The 23,168-nt window shown below is 39.2% G+C and overlaps 1 protein-coding gene across 3 annotated transcripts; it reads left to right on the forward strand.

Annotated features, from left to right (window-relative positions):
• Positions 1-1,533: 1,533 nt before the first annotated feature.
• Positions 1,534-20,044, forward strand: GOLGA7 (golgin A7). Of its 3 annotated transcripts, none has more exons than XM_041753600.1 (6): positions 1,534-1,556; positions 1,826-1,957; positions 7,509-7,661; positions 14,927-15,028; positions 16,044-16,106; positions 18,635-20,044. In XM_041753600.1, the coding sequence occupies exons 2-5, from the start codon at positions 1,847-1,849 to the stop codon at positions 16,089-16,091; spliced, it is 414 nt and encodes a 137-aa protein (XP_041609534.1). In that variant the 5' UTR covers positions 1,534-1,556; positions 1,826-1,846; the 3' UTR covers positions 16,092-16,106; positions 18,635-20,044. The 3 variants fall into 3 exon arrangements, with proteins under 3 accessions (XP_041609534.1, XP_041609535.1, XP_041609536.1); XM_041753601.1 differs by having other exon boundaries at positions 1,538-1,607; XM_041753602.1 differs by lacking the exon at positions 1,534-1,556 and adding an exon at positions 1,607-1,693.
• Positions 20,045-23,168: the final 3,124 nt, after the last annotated feature.

Raw genomic sequence — 23,168 nt, forward strand, 5'->3', positions numbered from 1 at the left:
GATAGGAAAACAAACAGAAATACATTGCAAAAGACTTAAACAGATACTTCATCAAAGAAGATATAGGAATGGCAAATAAGTATATGAAAAGATGTTCTAATTTTCTAGTCACAGAAAAATGAAATTTATAACCACAAATAAGATACCTCTATACAAGTGTTGGCAAAGATGTGGAGCATCCCTCGTATGCTACTGGTGGGAACGTAAAATGGTACAACCACTTTGGGAAACAGTTTGGCAGTTTCCTAAAAAGTTAAACACTAGATATTTACCCAAGAGAAATGAAATCATATGTCCATACAAAGACTTGTTGATGAATGTCCAATAGCCATTTAATCTGTAATAGCCCCAAACTGGAAAGCACTCCTAAATCTGTCCACAGAATAAACGAACTACAGGATACTCATTCAATGGAATACTACCCAGCAACAAAAATGAATGAATTCTTGATAGAACAACAACAGATGAATCTCAAAATGATGCCTATGTGAAAGAAGCCAAACAAACAAGCAGGAAGTACACACTGTGATTCATTTTATATAACATTCAAAGAAGTACAAACTAACATACAATAGCAGAAAGCAGGTCAGCGCCTGGAGAAAAGGAGCTGGGTAAGGGCAGGAGAGAGGGATTACAGAGGAGCATGTAGGACATGCTGAGATGATCAATGTTCACAGTCTTGATTGAGATGATTTCATGGCTGCACACGTATGTCAGAACTTATTACATTGTTCAAGTATGCTCCGCTCATTGTATGCTGTTTATATTTCCATAAAACTTTTTAAAATACAGTAGTAAGAGAAATTTTTAAAAATATATAAAAGGCAGGGTAAGGCATCGGTGCCAACAGGTTGTATCAGGCAGGCTCCAGCAGATGAGGGCAAGGCGGAGTTCCTTTGGCTGCTCTGCAAAAGTGTGTGCTGAGTCAGGTGGAGCCCCAGAGGTCACGGAGGGGAACCTGTCCTCCCAGCCGCCCGAGGGATGCACAGACTGGGCGCTGGATGGACATCTCTGCGGGAGGAGGAACGGTGACCCCGCAGAGACCGGAGGACGGATGCTCGGTGATAAAGCCCAAGCAGGCTCTCCGTCCCCTCCTTCTCCCGCCCCCTTGCCAAGAGGATCCCCAGGCGTCTGCTTTCTGCTTCCAATTTTGTGTGAGCAGTTCGTGTTGTCCCGAGTCGGGCGGCACCCACAGGTAAGCCAGGACGTCAAGAACTACGTCGATCACTAGGGAAATGACACGACACGGATATGACACAACAGGGAAATCCCGAGTATTGGACCGGGGCAAACCAGGGGAGCACGCAGCGGCCATAGCTTCCCCGACCTCGCCCCGCCCCGGCCCCGCCTCTTCCTTCCGTATTGACGCCCCCGGGCGGGGCGGGGCGGGGGCGGGGCGAGAGGCGGAGTCGGCCCGGACCCCGCCCACTGCGCGCCTCCCCACCGCAGCGCGCAGCCTCACCAGAGTCGCTTTACGGCCAGGGCGAAGGTGGGTCCTCTCCTTGCGATAGAGGCTGAGCGGAGGGGCGGGGAAACAAGCTCTTTTGCGGCAGGACGTAAGTGACGCTGTGGGCGGTGCGACTGCAGCTGGAGGGCAGAGGAGGCGGGTTCGTGTTTCCCGGGCCGAACCGGGCTGCGGGGGGTGCGGGGCCTGGCCCCGGGCTATAGCTCAAGTCCCGCGGTGCCAGTATGGGTGAGGGGGAGTGGGGCGGGGCACGCCTCGCGCCACCTGGGCCCGTGGGGAGGGGCTGGGGGGCGGGCGGGCTGGAGTCTTGGGTCCAGGCCGGGGATCTGACCCGAGGCTGTTGTCCCCCCGAACCCGCAGCGCGCCGGTCCTGTCCTCGCCATGAGGCCGCAGCAGGCGCCGGTGTCCGGGAAGGTGTTCATTCAGCGAGACTACAGCAGCGGCACACGGTGCCAGTTCCAGACCAAGTTCCCCGCGGAGCTGGAGAACCGGGTACGCACCCTGTCCCCGCACCTGCTCTGGGGCATGGGGGCGGGCCTCCTCAGGGCAGACACCGGGCCCGCAGTGTGCCCGGCGGCGAGGGGAGGGGAGGGGAGGCGAGGGGAGGCGAGGCCCGGACGCGGCGTTTGGAGGAGGACGAATAAGACCGACCCCCGGGTGTGATGACCTTACAGAACTCTGTGGTGCCGAGCCAACCAGCCGCCTTCTTCCCCCCGCGCCTCCGCCCCGCCCCACCCCCACCCCGGGTTATTGACAACAGTGATGAGGAACTAATTCCTGAGGTTCCAGCCACCTAGCTCAGCACGTTGTAAACTATATCCTCCCACCTCGTCAGGAGAGTAATCATCATCGTTCTCGTGATTGGGGTTCCTGGCCATGGTGCTGGTCGCCCTGCTCGGCAGAAGGGGTTTATTAAATTGCTGTACCAGGCAGTACGGACAGGCCTGCTGGGAACCTGAGCAACGTGGAGCATTAGATCGGCCTGGACAGGGAAGGATCTCAGAACAAGGCCTGACACCTGGATTCCCGGTTATGATCCGCAGGAGCCACCTGTGTTTTGTTGGCTTACATATCAGAATTGGCGTCAGGATATAGGTCCCATAGGCAGCCCTGCACCTAGCAATGGAAGATTGAGCTGTTTCCTCTTTCTTCAGACTCGGGGAGAAATTCTTTGTATTTTATTTTAAAAATACAACGAAGTGAGCATGTGTGAGTTTGTTTTCTCTTGTATCTGAATGTGCTCACCCACCCAAAGAAAGAGCTTTTGGTCTTGAGCCATGTTATCTTCCATTCTGTTTTCTTTTTAGAGATCAGTTTCTGGTTAAAGGGGAGCAGGTTTTCTGCTCTTTTCTGCTTGATGGGGAGGGTGAGGGACTGAGGTGATTAGGTGTGTTGTGGGTGTGGGAGTAAGAAATACTGGTCATGGGATGAGTGGGTATAGATGAGTCTGTACAAGAGAAATGTGTAGCAGTCCTTTAAAATCAGCTGTAACAGGTAGATTGCTCTACCTGAATGCCAAGTTTGGAAAATCAATGTGAATCAATCCTAGTGTCCTTCGACTTAATTTATAATTGTGGTCAGGTTAGTGACCCAAGTATGTTTCTTTAAGTGCAAATGAAAGATCAGGTATGCTTTACAGGGATGGTGTGTGGATGAGCTTGTCTGTGAGATGCTGTATTAAATGCTGCACTTTGCCGTCTAGATGTTGAGTTAACTCAGCTTGACACTGGGTGGACATTTCCATCATGGTTTCAAGAGAGAGAAATTGAGCAAGTTGCCTGTTGTCTACCGCTACTGAACGTTATTTTTAAAATAACTTAACATCCTAGTTAACATGTTTTACGTGTTAGGACTTGTATGAAATGGATCAAATGTTTTATTTGTAAGCCTGTTATGGAAACTCTGACTTATACTATTTATGTACTTTCAAATCAGAGTGTAAACTCTTCTTTCTACCACACTTACTTGGATGTTATAAGATTCCTTTGTTTTTTTTGTTTGTTTTTTGTTTTTTGTTTTTTTATTTATGATAGTCTCAGAGAGAGAGAGAGAGCATAGAGACATTGGCAGAGGGAGAAGCAGGCTTCATGCACCAGGAGCCCGATGTGGGATTCGATCCGGGTCTCCAGGATCACGCCCTGGGCCAAAGGCAGGCGCCAAACCGCTGCGCCACCCAGGGATCCCAATTCCTTTGTTTAAAGGTTTTATTGTTTGTTTGTTTGTTTGTTTGTTTAAAGGTTTTAAAGTCAAACTTCCAACTCATAACTGAACCAAATATATATATGCAGGACCAGACATTAGCCTTCTACTCCATGTGTGTGGTAGAGCCTTTACTTTATAGTCTGGATACAGAAACACAAGGCAGTCGCAGTCCTCCACGGATTCTTACAGGAAATTGATGTTTCTAAATTCTGGAGTCCTTTTACTTCTTTGACTTCAGATTATAGCCTAGAACTGCTAGGCTGTAATGTGACTCTGAGTACTAACTATAGGGAGTGTTACTTGGTGCTATTCAATTGTGTCTTTGAGGGTTTTTTTTTTTTCTTCCTTTTTTTTTTCAGTGTTTGGGTTAAAACACTAGTTTATGCTTTAAACTGCTTGGGAGAACTTTGATTTTTCTTTTAATGTATTGAAATCAAATTTAAATTACAGGTTTAAATTTTCCTTGCTTTGTTTGATGGAAAATTAAAAGGTTTCTGTCTTTGTTTCTATACTACTTACCCTAGAAATTGTACTGATTGCTCTGCCACTGGGCTGATTTTCCTTTGAGGAGAACATCACACTTGGTAATTTAATAGAGGAAGAAACTAATATACAAATGTTTTGTATTACTTTAAAGTATTAAATACACTTACATTTGTACCCTTTAATCTGGGAGGGAGGACAAGTTCTGCCTGTTAACAAGTTTACTTCTGCTGCTGCCTGGTAAATGTAATACTTTGATGCTTAACTTTGTTGTCAGGACACTTCTTAAAGAGACCTTTATTCTCACTTTCGCCAAACTACAGGCATGTTAGGTACCCTTGGTCTGGGTGGGAGAGAAATAAGTGAACTATATAGTTTGAAGCATTTGTTCCCCTACATACCTTTAAAAATTTGTGTCTACATCCAGTTGGTAGAAATTACCTTTGACTTGTGAGCTTTGATTTGTGATCACTTTAAGCTTCAGCACCATGCTTTCTACCACATAGTTCAACAGGAAACAAAAATTCTGGGAAAACGAGTCAGATTCCTATTTCCATTCTGATTTTCAGTGTTTTTTACTCCAAATTTGTATTTGGCTCCCACTTCACAAATCTCCCAATTTTGAAATAGCTTCAGTATCAGTCTTCAAGTACCCAAGGGAGAACACTGACAGGTGGTCTTCATAGTGAAGGGAGTGACAGAAAAATGCCCACATTTGTTCTCGTGAGCCCTTGTATGTTAGGTCCTTTGCCTTTACTGCTGACTACCACGCTTTTTACCTTTCCTCCCTTTTTTAAAATAACCTTTCAAAGAAATGCTTGACTTTTTACATTTATTTTTTATTAAACTTTTTTTTTAATCCTTCACCTTGGATTTTTTTTTTAAATGATCTATGATTTATCTCCATTATAAAGCATTACAGTATTGGAATAACTTTTTTAAGAACTCATGATTCTGGTATGATCAGTAATTCTGATATGAAAGAAATAAAATGTTTATGGGTTGGATCCCATAGTTTCAAATCACACTATATCCAAAGATATGTAAATAATTCAGAGAACTTTCCTTATCAGATCATGACATTTTAGATAGGTCAGACGTGAGAGTTTGAAATTATTTAGACTTTTATGGATTTGCTGATGTGACAGATGGAAGTTGTTAACTTAGGCATAGTTAGTGAAGATAACAATTTATTATAAATATTTTTTCACAGAGTGAACAGAGTCCGTTTTCGGGGAATGAGAACTCTGACATAGATTCCCTAGATGACCATTCAAGTGGTGGCTCAGTGCAGGAATGCTGCCCTGGCTCTCAGCATCATCTCCACCCACCCAACCCCTGTCAGAAACTCTGAATATTCTGGAAATTAAAAGTAGCTCCTTTGGAAAAAACAGGAGAGCCGCCACCACTTAAAGTTCACATTAAAGTTTTTTGTGCCATTGGCTCATTGAGTTCTCATAGTTTTTCCACACAAAGGACAAAACAATGATTGCAACTGCTTCTAACCTAAAGGATTTTAATTGTTTAAAAGTGATGATCATAAATTGTTTTACATTTTAAAAAATTATGTTCTTGGGACTATTTTGTCTCCAACAGTATTTTGAAGTTCTTTGACTTTCTTTTGAGTCTTTGTATAAGACTTCACAAAAGTGGGGCACCTGGGTGCTTCAGTCAGTTAAGCCTCCTGATTTCAGTTCAGGTCATGATCTCAGGGTCAGGAGATTGAACTCTGTGTCAGGCTCTGTGTTGGGCAGAGAGAGGCTTAAGATTCTCTCTCAAAAAAGGACTTTATAAAGGAGGGAATTCGTATGTAGTTACTCTTTTCAGGAATAAGGTAGATGTGTGAGAGGAGGCATAGAGTAAGGACAGATAAACTGTCCTTTGTTGCCAAGAACAATAGTTTTGCGTGAAAAGCTCTACTAATTGAGTGAAAGTCCTAGGGTAGAGCACTGAGATTTGAAATCTACAAAGTACTGTTAGGAGAAAAATGTGAAAGCAGGAGAGGAGGTTAGAGTGAAAATGGATGACAGTGGTAGTATTAGTGTAAATGTGAGATAATGGTGTCACTGAATAGAAGGGTAATAGGAATGATTTGATACAAAGAGTTGTGTGATAGTTTGAGATTTTGCCTTGTTTAGTGTGAGCTTTCAGTAGATTCCAGTGTTTAGGGACTCAATTTAAGATTACCTGCTCTTAAAAGCAAGAGAGGCAAACCAAGAAACAGATGCTTAACTGTGGAGAACAAACTGATAGTTACCAGAGGGGAGGTTGTTGGGGGGCGGGGGCAGTGAGAGAAATAGGTGATGGGGATTAAGAAGTGCACTTCTGGACAGCCTGGGTGGCTCAGCAGTTTAGCACCGCTTTCAGCCCAGAGCGCAATCCCAGAGACCCTGATGGAGTCCCACGTCAGGCTCCCTGCATGGCGCTTGCTTCTCCCTCTGCCTGTGTCTCTGCCTCTCTCTCTGAGTCTCTCATGAGTAAATAAATAAAATCTTTAGGAAAAAAAAAAAAAGAAGTGCACTTCTTGTGATGAGCACCAGGTGTGGCATGAAAGTGTTGAATAACACTTTTATATACCCAAAACTAATTATTACGCTGCTAGCTAACTGGAATTTAGATAAAAACTTTAAAAAGTAATGAGATTACCTGCTCTTTCCAGTTAAAGAGAATGTCTCCTTCCTTTCATACCCCTGCCATACTTTAAATATGCCTTGTCAATTTATTACCTATTTATATTTACATACATGTTCTATTTGCATGACTGTCAACTCCTAGAAGACTAGACAATGTCTTATTCATCTTTCTCTAAGGCCTGTCCTAACATCTGATGATAGATGCTCAATAAATGTGAATATAAGTGGAAGCAAAGATGGAAGGATTGTATAATTTTTTTAAAGATTTATTTATTTTAGAGAGAGAGAGCACATGCCAGCAGGGGAGAAGGAGAGAGACAGAGAGTATCAAGCAGACTCAGTGCTGAGCACAGAGCCCAGCATGGGACTTAATCCCATAACCTATGAGATCATAACCTAAGACACAACCAAGAGTCGGATGCTCTACCAGCTGAGCTACCCAGATGCCCCAGGATTGTATAATTTTATTGTCACTTGGTACTCAGTATAAAGAATAGAGACAAGATATTGAATCTTGAAGATATCCAGTGTCCATAAGAAGGATAAGATGAAACAAAGACTAAGCAGTTTCAGTAACATAGGTCCCATTTTAATCACTTAAAATGTTTGCCAACTATTGGATAAGAATATTGATGAAATAGCAGAATGAATTAATGATAGCAGGCATAACTGAGTGATTGATCTTTTTTTCCAAAACTTACTTTTAACTTCTTTTTTCAACACAGATTGATAGGCAGCAGTTTGAAGAAACAGTTCGAACTCTAAATAACCTTTATGCAGAAGCAGAGAAGCTTGGAGGCCAGTCATATCTTGAAGGCTGTTTGGCTTGTTTAACAGCTTATACCATCTTCCTATGCATGGAGACTCATTACGAGAAGGTAAGGTACCTTTGTTCTCACAAAATCTCTTAAAATCATATTAATTGACATTTATGTTTACTGGTGACAGTTGCCATAAAACTTAAAGGGGCAAAAAAAAAAAAACTTAAAGGGGCATGTATAATAATAATAATTCAGGGATCCCTGGGTGGCGCAGCGGTTTGGCGCCTGCCTTTGGCCCAGGGCGCGATCCTGGAGACCCGGGATCGAGTCCCACGTCGGGCTCCCGGTGCATGGAGCCTGCTTCTCCCTCTGCCTGTGTCTCTGCCTCTCTCTCTATCTCTCTGTGACTATCATAAATAAATAAAAATTAAAAAAAAATAATAATAATAATAATAATTCAAATTCTGCTGTTGCTTCTGTGTCTGGAGCACATAGTAAAGAGTCCGGAGTTTTTCAGAAACTGGTCAAAACTGATGTGTCAACATGGAGTTAACATACCAGTGTTCAAATTGGCTTACACTTAAGAAAACTGTGGAAAATCTATATTTTCAGTCTGTCTAGCTTTCTCAAAATCCTTTTTACTTATCCTGCCACTTGCGTTTTTTTCTTCTCTTTCTAACCTGCTAGACATGGAGTTGCCAGTTTCTCAACTTAGATGTCCAAAAGGCAAACTTCCCAGCTCCCCATTTTGTTTAATAGTACCCTGCCTTTCGCAGTACCATCTTAAGGTATGGAGGATGAAAAAGAAGGGAAATATTTTCAGTTGTCAAAGACTGAAATATATTCCATTTTCTCATTATTAACTTTTCATGATTTCCTCTGCCACCGTTCTAATATATTCCCTGATTACCTGTCTCTTAGACTATTGAAATAGTCTGATGAGTTTTATTTCCTTCATTCTTTTATTTTTCTAAACCATTTGCTTCTGCCTTCATAAAACACTGCATTACTGGGGCTCCTGGATGGCTCAGTCAGTTGAGCTTCCAACTCTTGACTTCAGCTCAGGTCATGATCCTGTAGTCCACTTGAGATTTTCTCCCTCCTCTGCCCCTCTCCACACTCACCTGTTCTCTCTCTCTCTCTCTCTCTCTCTCTCTGTCGCTAGAATAAATAAAATAAAATCTTAACAAACACTGCGTTACTTTCTCTAGCACTCTTACAAAGTCAGAGGCCTTCCCTGGCTTCCATTTATTGCCAGTGAGTGATGTTCAAGCCCTTTCTCCAACGGACCTCCAGCTTACGTTTCCAGCTCTGTCTCCCAGCCTTTCCTCACTTTGTCTTTCAGCCAAACTCATTTACTCACCAAACACCAAGCACACCCTCTGAGATTTTCCTTTACCTACAGTTCCATTCCTTCTGTGTTCAAATCTCACCAGCCCTTTATGTCCTGCTGCCATCTAACTTTTCCTTATGCTTCTAATTGGAATTTTTTCTTGCCTTTGTATCCCCACAATAGTGTATTTATGTCTCTTTTCCTGGCACTTAACCTCTCTTGACTTTGGAGTGAAGCAGTTTGCATTTTTATTTGCCCTTCAAGTATGTATTTTTCTTGAGGTCAAGGACATTGCCTTAACCATTTTATGTCCCTCTTCATGCCAAATACCAAGCCCAGGGTGTGTTAGGCACTCACTGAATGTGTGTTGAATGAATTTAAGTTAATCACAGTACACTCCTAATATATCATTTAATTTTGAGCATTTTTAGCAGCTGAAATGCTATAAAGATATCTCTATAATACTCCATCTAATACGAGTGTGCCTGTGATGTCCTAGACTCTGTAGTGGAGAGCAGATACAGTTGCAGCTAAAGTATTTTTGGAATTATTGGCTGAAAATGCTGCTGCTGCCAGATGCTTCATTAGCATCCTGACATGAATTGTCTTAGTTTTACTAAAAGAATGTATTTAATAACTAAATTAGTAGTTTATATTTTTTCTATACCTTATAGAGAAGTAGCTAACTTTCATTCCTCTTTTAACATTCAAAATCAGAAGTTTTAAAGGATCAGTATTTGTCTTAGCAGTTTCTCTTTAATAGTACATTTGCTGAGTGAAGAGACAAGAGATTCGTTCATTTCATAAATATTTATTGAAAACCTACTATGGGGCAGCCCAGGGGGTGGCTCAGCGGTTTAGCGCCGCCTTCAGCCCTGGGTGTGATCCTGGAGACCCAGGATCAAGTCCCGCGTCCGGCTCCCTGCATAGAGCCTGCTTCTCCCTCTGCCTGTGTCTCTGCCTCTCTCTCTCTCATGAATAAATAAATAAAATCTTACAAAAAAAAAAAAAAAAAAAAGAACACCTACTATGTACTAAACAGTGTGCAGGGGATATAACAGGGCAAATATGATTGCTGACATTGTGGTGTTTATAATTTAGTAGTAACAACAGATGCAAAAGAAACAAGACCAACTCAATTATAAATGGTGGGAAGTGTCTTAAGGAAACAAACTTTCCTGTTTGTTTCGTATTAAATATAATAGGAGAGACCTAATTTAGATTGTATGGCCAGAAAAGGCCTCTGAAGTAGTAACATTTGAGCTGCTATGGGAAGGATGCAAATCCAGGACCATTCAGATAGAGAGATGAGTGTGTGCAAAGGCCCAGAGAGCATAATGGGTTCTGGGAACTATAAGAAGGCCAGTGTGGAAGGAGAGAAGTGGAGAGAGGGGCCAGAGATGAATTTGGAGAGGTAAGGAGGAGCTGTATCATGTGTGTAGTCCATGAAAAGATGTTTAGATTTTATTTTCAGTGCCAAGGGGAAGCTACTGAAAGGTTTTAAGCAGGAGAGTGATACAATTAGGTTTTCATTTTATTTTATTTTTTATTTTTATTTTTTTAAAGATTTATTTATTTATAATAGACATCGATCCCAGGACTCCAGGACCATGCTCTGGGCCAAAGGCAGGCGCTAAACCGCTGAGCCACCCAGGGATCCCCATAGATTTTCATTTTAAAGCAATCTCTTTAACCTAAGGGAAAAAAAGATAAAAGTGGAAGTAGAAACCAGGTAGCATGCTCCATAGAAATCCAAGCAAGAGATGATTATAGCTTGAGCAGGGACTGGAGCAATAGAGATTGAAGGAGGTGAACAAATTCAAGGAATATGTTGATAGTGAAATACAGATTTGAACCGGAGGCCATGTAGGAGAGGAGGGTAAGGCTGAATCCAAATGGATAGAAACTAGGCCATCCAGGCGTGGTCATTTACAGAAGCACATGGTACTGCCAATTTGAGGTGTAATTATGTCCTCTAGAGTATTTTGTTCATGCTTAGTGGAGTAGTAGATAATTGAGTTGTCATCACACTATAGTTTTACATTTGTTGATAAGATTTTAACTAACTTTTAATCAATGTGCATTTGCTGAAATAGATACCCCCTTCTAATGTCAGTTGTAAAAAAAAAATTGGTAATTGGGTGCCAGCCAAGTCAACTGCATTAATCATGGGATCATGGACAAATTAATCTCTGAGTTCTCACACCTATAAAATGGGTGCTAGGGCAGCCCCGGTGGCACAGCGGTTTAGCGCCGCCTGCAGCGCAGGGCGTGATCCTGGAGACCCTGGATCGAGTCCCACGGCAGGCTCCCTGCATGGAGCCTGCTTCTCTCTCTGCCTGTGCCTCTGCCTCTCTCTCTCTGTGTCTCTATGAATAAATAAATAAAATATTTAAAAGAATAAAAAATTAAGAAAAATAAAATGGGTGCTAGAATTTAATGCATTTCCTCACATATGGTAGATGCTTAATAGTATTAAGATAAATTTAAAAATTAAATTAGTGTATATACATATATACACATGCTAACTTATGTGTTTATATATATATACACACACATACATGTTTTAATTAGATATTTGTGAATAGTTTTTTTTTTTCAGATATAAGTAATCTTTTTTAGCAGCTGCTAGCTTATTTAACTGCTTAAAACATGTAGCAGCTTTTAATTAAAATCCCTTTGACTATTGGGGTGCCTGGCTGGCTCAGTAGAGCATGGGACTCCTGATCTCAGGGTTATAAGTTCAAGCCCCACATTGGGTGTGGAGGCTACTAAAAATAAATAAATAAAAATCCCTTTGATTATTAATCTTGACAGGCAGTTCTCTGTATCAGAAATAGAGTGGAAATTGATCCTAATATATGTTTTAACTTGGGATCATAGGCACATGGAAGGTATTACTTTATAAGTCTAATCAAGGTTTCTTTTTATGGAGTATTATAAAGCAAGTAAAGACCAAATAAAATTAGGGGCGCCTGGGTGGCTCGGGTGATTAAGTGTCCACCTTTGGCTCAGGTCATAATCCCAGGGTCCAGGGGCTGAGTCCTGCATCCGCTCCCTGCTCAATGAGAAGTCTGTTTCACGCCTCCCTCCCCACTCATGCTTTCTCTCTCTCTCTCTCTCTTTCTTAGCTCTCCTCTCTCTCTCTCTCAAATAAATAAAAAATAAAATATTTTGTTAAAAAACAAATAAGATTAGTTTTAAGAAACCAAAATTTAGGGCAGCCCTGGTGGCTCAGCAGTTTAGCGCCACCTTCAGCCCAGGGTGTGATCCTGAAGACTCGGGATTGAGTCCCACATCAGGCTCCCTTCATGAAGCCTACTTCTCCCTCTGCCTGTGTCTCTGCCTCTATCTCTCTCTGTTTCTCTTGTGAATATATAAGTAAAATCTTAAAAAAAAAAAAAAATTTAAGGCATGTCCATATTTTTAAATAGGTAATTTTATTTTAGAAACTGGACAAGAATAACTAGATCGTGCAAAGTGATTAACTGGAATGATCATAATTAAGATGTGTACTTATACTTTTAAAAGAAAATTTTAAATATATATTTGTAGTTTTGATAAAAATCATACAAGAACAGCTGCCCTCTCCATCTATCAATTTGTACATTAGGAATTTCTAGGCTATTATTTACTACTTTATGAAAGGACAGGATTGAGTCATTTAATCTGTATTGTTTTAAACACTAAAATTTTAGTCTACAAACAGTAAGCCAAATATAATAGTGCTTATACTTTGTCATGTGGGTTAAATTTTTTGAAATTGTAAATAAGCCTTTTAAAACTCCCTAGAACAATCATGCTTTTTTTTTCCTATAATGTGCTATTTATTGATTTAAAATGAAGATAAAGACTTCAGTGTTATTTCTCTATTGTTGCTGCCCATTATAATTAGGGAACAAATGGGCTTGTAGAAGCTTCTCCTCTCAGTAGCTATCTGCCTTGTTCATAACATCCCTTCTGCCTGTGTGCTATATCGTCTATAAAAGGAACAAATTAGAAGGAACTTAGATATTTTCTGAAAATACTGTTCTCACTTAGCTTCGCTTAGGATATTTTTTCTTGGACATCTGTATTTTTTCTTCAGGATTTCTCCAGTTTAATATTCTCAAGGAGGATAATAGTCTTTATTGAGGTTTGATCGTGTTTAGCTTTGTAAATATTAAAACACAGATTGAGGTTTTGTTAGGTATGAGGATAACAGAGATAATTTTGTTAAATATTGTAGATTGTTTTGACTCTGATTTACCAAAAATAATAAGCTGACTAAAATTTCAACAGTTTTCTTTCTGAACTTATACCTAAGTGCACATGAATGTTACTAAAGTTTAAGTAAAAACCTTGCACAACAGAGTTATGCTTCAGTCAAATAAAAGCATGCTCTTTCTTTGCTGGTAACCTGTACCCAAGGAGAGAGGGAAGAAAGCTGTTCTGACGGAATCCTTTCTTTGACTTTTCTGACTGCCCCCTCTAGTGGAAATGGACTTGAGTAAGGGTAGACCGATTCTCCAATTTCCAGTTCTGGCAGGTGAGCCGAGAAAGGAATTGGAGAGAAGATTGAGGGTCCTGAGTTGGGCACCTTCTTCATGGGCTTCTTCCTTCTGTTTGTCATTTTAGCATGACTGACAAACTGATAGAAAGCTAGAGCCTAAGATGGCTTTTTTTTGCCCATAAAGACCAAGCATCATTCAAGTTCTTTCAGAGTTGAAAATAGGAGAATGATACTTGTATTACTTCAGGTAATTAGGTAAAAAAAGAATGTTTTCTTTAGAAGATGTATTCTTAATTCACTCCCTAAAGAACCCTACAGACGGCTCTCTTAATAACATTGTGCTCTTTTAGAACATGAAATTATAGTATTCCCAAAGATGTAACATGAATAAACATAAATTTTGTTTTCCTTAAATTAGATAAGTCATTAGACAAACTACCTCGTGGTTTAAATTCTAAATCATCTTATCCCATGGCACCTAAATTGCAGCATCCTCATTTTGTTAGTTTGCCCTGGTTCATTGTAGACACACACTTAAATGGTTTCTTAATCTCTAACTGTATTCTCAGACAGTTCTTTTTCACTTATGTGATCAAATTTATACGGGACTTTAGCATATGCTGGTAGTATGAATTTAAGAAAACACATAGTAATTAGAGAACTGGAATAGAGCCTTTTTGAACATTAGAGCCAAAAGAGGGTTATGATGACTTTGAATCTGAAAAAAAAAACATGTAACTCTTTGATTTTGTATGTAGCTATTAAGATTTATTTTCTTCTAGCTTATCTGCCTCAAAACTGCCCTTATTAAAGCTGGAGATTTGGCAATTTCCAGAAGTTCCTCTGTATCCTATCTGGTTTTTGTCTGCATTTGCTTTGACTTTTACAACCTTAATGCTAAACTTATAAACCGAAGTTCCCATCAAGGACACAAGGGCAGACTGCGGAGTAGCATTATATGCAATGGTGAAATTGATACAAGACACTTGTCATCAGAACCTCCATGGCTGCTGTCACATGCTTTTCAAAGGAAGGAAACTTTTCAGTTTTAATCGAACTAGGCAATCTCTTGTTACTGGCCAACTTTGTATCATTACTTAAAGTTGACAAAAACATACAAAGGAGAGAGGCCGGTTCTTAAGTGTTAATGGGAAAGGCTAAGAACTACCCTTGGTATGAGGAGGTGTCTCATTGACCACACTTGATGCGTGGGAAGGAGCAAAGTACAACCAACTTTTGTGTCTATAATCAGCTACTTATTTCTCTCTCTCCAGGGCTGAAAGGACAGCAGGTAAGGAGCAGGGGCTGGCGCTCTTGCTTTTGTGTGCATCAGTGCTCATACCACACTGAAGAGCCTGACATGCAGAGTCCATTAGGCTGTGCCATGTGTCACATACAGCCAGTGTGTGCCAGATACTCAAAGTGTGTCCCTTCATACAAATATCCATTTCTTGTTTTAAAAACTAATTCCACTGCCTGAGTATTTTGGGATCCAGCTGATAGTTAATGGGAAATCCGATGACATTTGTAAAAAGCTATGGTGTTTCTTTCCCTCAGGTTCTGAAGAAAGTGTCCAAATACATTCAAGAGCAGAATGAGAAGATCTATGCTCCCCAAGGCCTCCTCCTGACAGATCCCATTGAGAGAGGACTTCGAGTTGTATCTTTTTTGCCCAGATCGTAAGGTCTAAATATCTATAAAAGTTTGATGGTACTATTTGGCATCTACTAGATAGAGAAAATTTAACTCCCTTCTCTTGTATTTGCCCTAAGAATCTTATGTGTGAATCACATACCTACCACAAGTCTCCTGTCTCCAACATTTTTCCTAAAGCATGTCTCCTTCCTTTGCATTATGCAGGTCTCTGGATTGTTTGATATTCTGGTTACCCTCTTTCTTGGTGGTTCTGAGGGCATCTTGTAGTAATAATGGGGGTGGCATGAGTAATGCATTTCAGCTGCAAAAACTCGGACCCTAAAGCCTCTTTGAAATGCATAAACTCATAATGTGTGGTGAGACTTGTCATCTAAATGAATTGCAGTTCTGTGGGTTCATCTGACTAGTTGAAATCAGTTACAGCTGCCAGATGTATAATTTCATTACCTTTGACATACTGTGCATATTTTTAGAGGCAGTAAGCTTTGAAACTCACCAAGTAAATTTGGTAAATAAAATTGCAAAAAAAAAAAAAAAAACTAATTTAGCTTGATAACTAGAGTAATGAGTAAAATAAATTTTTTTTAAAACCTAGGTCAGATTACCCCAGGCCTTCCAGCTGATAATAATTTCAGCAGTTTTATTTTACTCTACAGCAGTGATGCTTAAACTTTCAGAGGTCATGAACACTCTCCCAAGAAAAGGTTTGCAAATAATTTCAGGACATTTTGAACCGCTGAATTCATTACCTTCTTCAATTCTCAGCTAAAAACCCTCTAGTTCTCCAGCATAGCATCTTTTTTCAGAATTTTTTTTTCCAAAAAATAAATAATGCTTTGGGGAGAATTATATTTCTCAAAGTTTTCTCTAAGGTGGAGAAAGCATCGTGTTTAACTTAAGTAGGAGAGAGCAAAGGAAATTGAAAGCAAAGTCTATGTAGATCATATACTTGCTCTTGCCATCGTCCCCTTTATATGTTCCATCCTACAGTGTGTTTTCTTAACAGCCATGCTGTTAGATTGAAATCACCATTTATGAAGACAGAGGCATGAGCAGTGGAAGATAAACCGTAGAATTAAAGGTAAAAAAAATTATGTGACTTATATGCAGTTTATATAATTTGTAGCATGCATGAATTTTCTTCCCTGAATGGTAAATAAATCATTAGATAATGGCATATTCTCTGTTTTGGCTTGATATTTAAAATGTGTCTATAACCTAAATTCTATTTGGTGATTTAGAGTTTAAGCCTGATTTTTCCTCTTTGTATTGTTTTCAGACTGGTTTTGTTGTTACTTTGCTTTAGTGGTGATTTTTTTTTTTTTTTTTTTTTTTTGGTGGGGGAGGTGTTGCTTTAATATTTCAAAGCAATCCTAGACATTTAAATAGTTGGATTTTGCATATAAAAATTGTTTAAGCGATTGCCCTGCCTATATGATGAATGGCTTTAATAACCAAAGAAACATTTCAGAGTTGGAGGGGGAGATTCTGAATATTTCATCCATTTAAGTGGTTTCATTGCCCTGTAGAAGAAAACTTACCTCTGGTGGTTAAAACCATAAATCTGATTCTTTTGTTTAGAATATTTATGTTCTTAGATATCCATATAATGACCTTGAAGAAGTGAGAAACAAGTTAGCTAATACTGATAGGAGGGTAGAAGAATCATGTGGAAGCCTTATTAATACAGGAGCACAGTCTTCTAAGTAACAGAAAATCATACTTCACTATTTCTGCTGATTTCATATGCTTTCTACAGAGTGTTCTGCTGCTGTATTTTCCTAATTGTGTGCAGGTGTTTGTCACCAACAGGCAGCACAGAAACAGATCTGCCAAAGCAGACATCCTTCTCCTTCCCAGGGCAACAGAAATAATAACTGCCATTTCAAGGGCACCTGCACTGTGCCAAGTATCGTACAAATGGTATTTCTCATCCTTACAAGAAGTGTGCAGAGCATTTCCTCCATGTTACAGATGAGCAAACCGAGGTACAAATAGAGTAAATGGTTTTCTCAAAATTATACAGTTTAACACACTGTGGGATATGAACCCAAGTTCGGCTGACCATAAAACCCCTGTTTTTTACACCATACGTCCTATAAGTACTTGCAGCAGCAGAAACAGGGAGAGGGAAGAGTTCATCAGATTATTCTAAGTGCTTATCCTCCCCTTTTCTTTTTCAAGACTTTCTTTAAAAATACATTTTGTCTGCCCTGTACAACTTATCAAATCCTATAAACCAACCAAATTCCAAAGCTGCCTTCTCTTAGCACTAGTGAAAGTGTCACCTGAATTCTTTGACTTTGAAAGCCAAAAATCTAAATAATGATATCCTCTGCCATGTGTTTTATTTCTTTAAAAAGGCCTTATTTGGGAACACTTAGTGTTACTTGTTCAAAGAATTGCTCGCGTACAATTTCCAAACTGACACTTCTCAGTTGTGCAACCAGGAACCTTAATGTGTGGTTTTTGTTATGTGCCATTGGAGTAAGTTTGTTTTATCAATCGCAGCTGCGTTGGCTTGGCACAACGCATTTGTCATGACTCACTTTGCAGCTATTACTGCTAGATGTAATGTTTTTCTGAGGTGGCATGGGGTTTTGAGCAATTACACACCAGAGACTAATCTATCAATAGTCAGGCAACTGTGAAATTTTGAAATGTGAAAGATTTATATTAGGAACTCCTGGATAGTTTCATGAATGCAAATATTTCTGTTCAATTTAGAGCTGTGTGTTTTTCAGGCCCAGGATCTAGTGTGGGTGGAGGTCTTGGAGGAGGGGGAGAAACTGTAAGAATACTCAATTCAGTTCTGTGGTTTTTCTTAAGTCTCCATGTTTTCTGCAAATGGAAGTATTAACATGAGAGTTAATGATTTAACCAAAAAATACACAAATCATGGAGATGGCCTTTATTAAGTGTTTAAAATATCTCTATTAAAGACTGATGGTGGTTTTTTTGGTGGGGGGGTGAATGGGTGACGGGCACTGAGGGGGGCACTTGATGGGATGAGCACTGGGTTGTTATTCTGTAAGTTGGCAAATAAATAAAAATAAATAAATGAATAAATTAGATTAAATTTAAAAATAAATTTATTATAAAATTATAAAAAAATAAAAATAAAAATCGGAACATATCAATACCGGGTCACAGTAAATGAGCACTGACGAAAATAGCTACCTTTTGTGGGTGCTCATTATGTGCCTGCACTGTTCTAAATGCTTACTCCTGATTATCACAGCAGCCCTACAAGGTACGTACTGTTACCCCAGTTTTCTCAGATGAGGAAAATCAAGTGCAGAGAACCTAAGTTATTTGTCTAAGGCTGAAGACTAATAGGTAGTAGTAGTCCAGGCAGCCTGGTCCCAGATTTGCCACTTCAGCCTGTGTTCTGCTATATCTCTTGTGACATTGTCCAGAGACTGAAACAGGCAGGGCTTGCATTTCTAGACTATTGAGCTATGTCCTTAGTCAGTACAGGTCCAAGTATTCTATTAGCTAGAACTAGCCCACTTATTAGGAGCTCCTGTAAGTTGGTGTAGGAGCGATGTTTTAGAGGTTATTTTAGCATCCCTTTCTAAAACTTCTACTTTTTGTATCTAACTGCAGATCCCACCTCCAGCTGGGACCCTCATCTATCCACTGGCCAATCGCAGAGTGTCCCCTACCTCCTCTCCAGAGCATCATTCCTTTGTATCTGCTGCCAGAGCCACGGTGCCATATACTCCAAGGACTAACTTTCTAAAATTCCACACGTGGAGTGACCTCTAGTCGCTCAGCATCCACTTTGTGTCTCCAAATTGTTTAGGACTCTGTAATCTTTTGATTCATTTCTGAGAAAACACAATGAACTGTGTCACTTTTTTTATTCAAAGCCATTAATAAAAGATGCCGTTGGTTAGCCCAACACAAAGTTTATTTCTTATCTGCCAACCAGTACCAGTGGTTCTCTTCATTCCTTGGGCCAGCTTCCCAGGTAGCTCTAGACTTCAACAAGTCATATCTTAGCCAGTGTTCACTCTTCTTTCCCCCAAATTAATAAAATGCTTTCCTCCCAGATTTTGGCAAAAGGTAGGCTGTGTCTATGGTTTTGCTAATGCATCTCCCACATTTCAAAGAACTACCAGTTTTGCCATGGCTAAACTCTTAAAGATCTGTTTCTACTGTTCAGTTTCTCAAACTGAAACTCATTGGAAAAATAATGTATAATGTTATTTGTTTTATTATAGCAATTATTCCTAATTAAAGCAGTATTTAATGCAATTTCCAGTTATTTTTCTTTGGAGAACTTTATTATTGCATTACCTTGAATGTTGGGAAGATGTAGTATGTGTTGCGTGTTCCTTACAAAAAATAAGTAAGCACAATAAAGTGGATGCTAAACCATCAAACATAAATGTCCCTGCTGTGTCCCTGAATGTGTAATAAGCAAGTATAATAAATATTTTAATTATAGTTTTGTTATAAATATAACTTATGAGAAAAAAAATTTGATAGGAATAATACTGTATATTGCTAATTTTTAACTATCCCTACTGGCAAATCTTATGATTCATAGACTTTCCTCATATACAGTATTCAGTGCACAGAAATCTTATGATTGGTTCAAGTACAGTAAGTTCAGTGATTTCCAACTAAAATTCTCACATCTGAGTCAGTGTTTCTAGTTCTTTTGGCTGTATGTTCTTAGTATCAGGGTTTCTTATGCCCTTCATTCATCTTTGGGGTTTGAGAGCACTGTTTTTGGGAAAAAGTTCAGAAATATATTAGGAAAGAATGAAACCGTTAAAAGTTTTACTTGCAGAGATACTGTAGGTGCTAATACTGGATTTAAATCTTTCAGATTTAGTTTCTTTTATGGATCTGTTATTCAGTAAATCCCATCGGTCTGTGTAATATTTTAATTGTATAAAACTCCTTTGTTACTTTATAGCCTGTAATAATGTGTCTGTCTGCCTTTTAAACCTGTTGCAATAACTTTGCTGAAATAACTCATTAGTAAAACTTTTCTTAAACAAATGTCTGTGTCCTATTTGGTGTGGTTTGGTAAAGAGATACGGAATTAAATTTTTCAGATAAACAATACAGCTAGAATCACTGCAACTTAATATTTCTCAACAAACATCTTAACACTCATCACACTTTCCAGTATTTTACAAAAGGGGCAGATATGTTAGCCAAATAGATAAAAACCAAAAAATATTTCCTAATAAACCAAAAAATATTTCCTGATAGTAAAAAATGTATTCAACTAAAGTTAAGGATTAGGATGTTTCATTAGGAAAAAAATATCAGTTATTGTTACTATATTGGATCATCTGATGACTCTTTTTTAAGATGAAGTGCATTTGTAGAGAAAACCAATATAAAAATATAGTCCAAAAATATATATATAGTCCATATTCTGACTTTTGTGAGAATTTTGTTTTTTTATTCATTCATGGGAGAGAGAGAGGCAGAGACACAGGCAAAGGGAGAAGGAAGCTCCCCACAAGAAGCCTGACATGGCACTCCCTGTGGGACCCCAGGATCATGCCCTGAGCCAAAGGCAGACACTCAACCACTGAGCCACCCAGGCGTCCCGAGATTATTTTCTTTATAAAATTTTCAGCTTTTCTTCTCTACCCAATTATACTAGTAGTAAATGGTACTTATAAAGAACATCATAAGACTTGAGTTAATAAGTTCCTTCCATATTCCACTGGACCCTGGCTCTTAGCATAAAACCATCATTTCTCAAGAATAGCATGCTTTTTTATTTTGTTAAGTCCATATACAGGAGGTCAGAGTATTAGTGCTATATTTGATGTATATATTGATCTCCCTTCCCCTTGCTGTGTGTCTCCTACCCTACCCTAATCTTTCTAGTTCCATGAGGGCAGGAGTTTCTAGTTACCTTGCATCTACCCCTAACTCTGAAGCACCATTATTCAGGGTGATACATATACTTAATACTCATATTTGTTAAGTGAATAAGATATAGGTTGATCAGTCATTAGCAGAGTTACTTCACTACATCTAAGGTGTTTGACTTCATAAGATAGTGTCTTGTATACTCCCCTTGTAAAGTTCTAAGACTGGAAAGGTATCTGTGGCTTAAAGTCCATTAGAATACACTTTTGCACAGAGATAACTACTCTTGAGGATTCCAGTGATCTTTCCCCTGCAGATAGGAATTCTCAGGGAAAGTAATTGCATTAAAAAAAAATCTGAAATATGTAGATATGTAAATAATGAGTAAGCCTCCAACTCTGTCGTTTTTTTATTCTGTGTATCCCTGACATTGCCAATAAGTGATCCCCATCCTCATCTGTGCTTGGCTAGAGGATAGACCAATACATAGAATCATTACACAGTGACCAACTTTAACCTGCATATGTGTAAGGTTGAAAGATGTTATTCCTCCCACCAAAGCTGTAGGGAGTAGTTTACAGCAGTACTCCACAGTACTCAAAACTTGGAAATGTGTATAAGATAGCAAATAAGGACAGTGACCCATGAATACCAAAATGATTCTGTACCACCTAAATTCTAGAATAGTTTGCTTCAAAATGAGTAAATACAGAATTTTATGACTGTTATAAAGGTTTTAGGTCTTCTGTCTTATATCCTAAGTTCTTCCCGTATATCTCAAATGGTGCAGATACAAGGTTCCTTGAAATACTGCCTACAAACAGGAAGCCCTGTACAAACTGAATGCCTACTTAAAAAAAAAAAAAAATTAAGCCTCCGTTTCACAAAAAAGATAATTTTATAAACCAGCACAAAGATTTTGGTTGAGAGTCATTGTCAAAACGAGTTTATGCCAGCAGAACTGTCACTTTTTTATGTGAAATCTTTAATCTTGAGAATCATAAATCACCTTGTCTTTGGAGAATTTTTTTTTGTTTTTGTTTCAGTTACACAGAGCTTTCTTGGAAAAAAAAAAAAAGTGGGAGGGGCTGCTGCGTGGTTTAACATCCGTTAAATATCCACTCTTGGTTTAGGCTTGGGTCGTAATCTCAGGGTTGTGAGATCAAGCCCTCATGTTGGGCTTCACGCTCAGGGGGAGTCTGCTTGAGACTCTCCTTCCTCTGCCCCTTCCACTCATGTGCTCTCTCGCACTGACTCTAAAATAAGTCTTTTTAAAAAGGGGAGGGGCTAAAAATCAGTCTGTTGGCTGCCAGGTCTGTTGCTCTCGGTTTTAGTGTTTCTGTTCATGTATATATTTTCTTACATCATATTTTCATAGGCCAATTTTTTTTCACAGACCAATTTATTGCCAGGAAATAAACATAATAATTTGTACTCAAAATGTTTTGGCAACTAGTCTTCTGGAAACAACTAAATGCCAAACAACATAACCACAGAAGCTTAGATGCTGTGATATACAAGGACTCAAATGTAATGTGACCCTTTTCCTCCCAGTTAAAGGATTGGTGTGCACATTTGCATATTTTTGTGTATCTCATACAACATACAAATGTTTTATTTAGTCCAGTTCCTAATTTCTTAGACGTTTGAAGGACGGTGTGCTTGAAAAACCGACATTATTGTAGATGTGACTGTCTATTTTTACAATGAGTGATGCTTCAGTTAATTAGGACAGAAAAAGCCTAGCAGCATATTGTGGGCATTTTTAATATTGCAGAAGAAGATCTTCACTTCACGTCTAATGATATGAAGGAACCACATCAAGATGGGATAAAAATCACCTTTTTAAGTAACCAGAATTCCCAACAGAAACCATATTGACAGAAATGTTACCAACCCCTGCCGGCAAGAGCTACATTTTAAAAATAATCAGATCCTTGATAGAGACTCTGTGAGAAAACTCTGAGGAGGAAAGAAAGTTGCTTGTGTACATTGATTTCTATTCTCAAATACTATGTAGATTTTGAAGTGACCACAATTTTTCTATTTATCAAGGTAATGTGTAGTGTCAGGATAATACTGCAGCTGCATACTAACTATATGTAACAGTTAAAGGCAGAAATTAAAAATGCCTCTGGGACTGGAGGAAGCATTTAGGGTAAAATTTAGTCTAATCAATTTATTCTACAGACAGGCTTATTAAGAACTTAAAAAATTATTTGCCTGACAAAGTCCTAATAAGGTTTTTTTATGGAACTTGACATGTTGACTCTAGAAAAAGTGAAGAGAC

Source organism: Vulpes lagopus, chromosome 4 (genome assembly GCF_018345385.1).
Source record: "Vulpes lagopus strain Blue_001 chromosome 4, ASM1834538v1, whole genome shotgun sequence".
Classification (NCBI taxonomy): domain Eukaryota; kingdom Metazoa; phylum Chordata; class Mammalia; order Carnivora; family Canidae; genus Vulpes; species Vulpes lagopus.

What these genes read in the sequence shown, in the direction of transcription:
- GOLGA7 (XM_041753600.1), top strand. Translation starts at nt 1,847, where the DNA reads ATGAGGCCGCAGCAGGCGCCGGTGTCCGGGAAGGTGTTCATTCAGCGA. An exon ending in TGGAGACTCATTACGAGAAG is followed by an intron (nt 7,662 to 14,926) that starts GTAAGGTACCTT and finishes TCTTTCCCTCAG; the next exon opens with GTTCTGAAGAAAGTGTCCAA. An exon ending in TTGAGAGAGGACTTCGAGTT is followed by an intron (nt 15,029 to 16,043) that starts GTATCTTTTTTG and finishes CCATGCTGTTAG; the next exon opens with ATTGAAATCACCATTTATGA.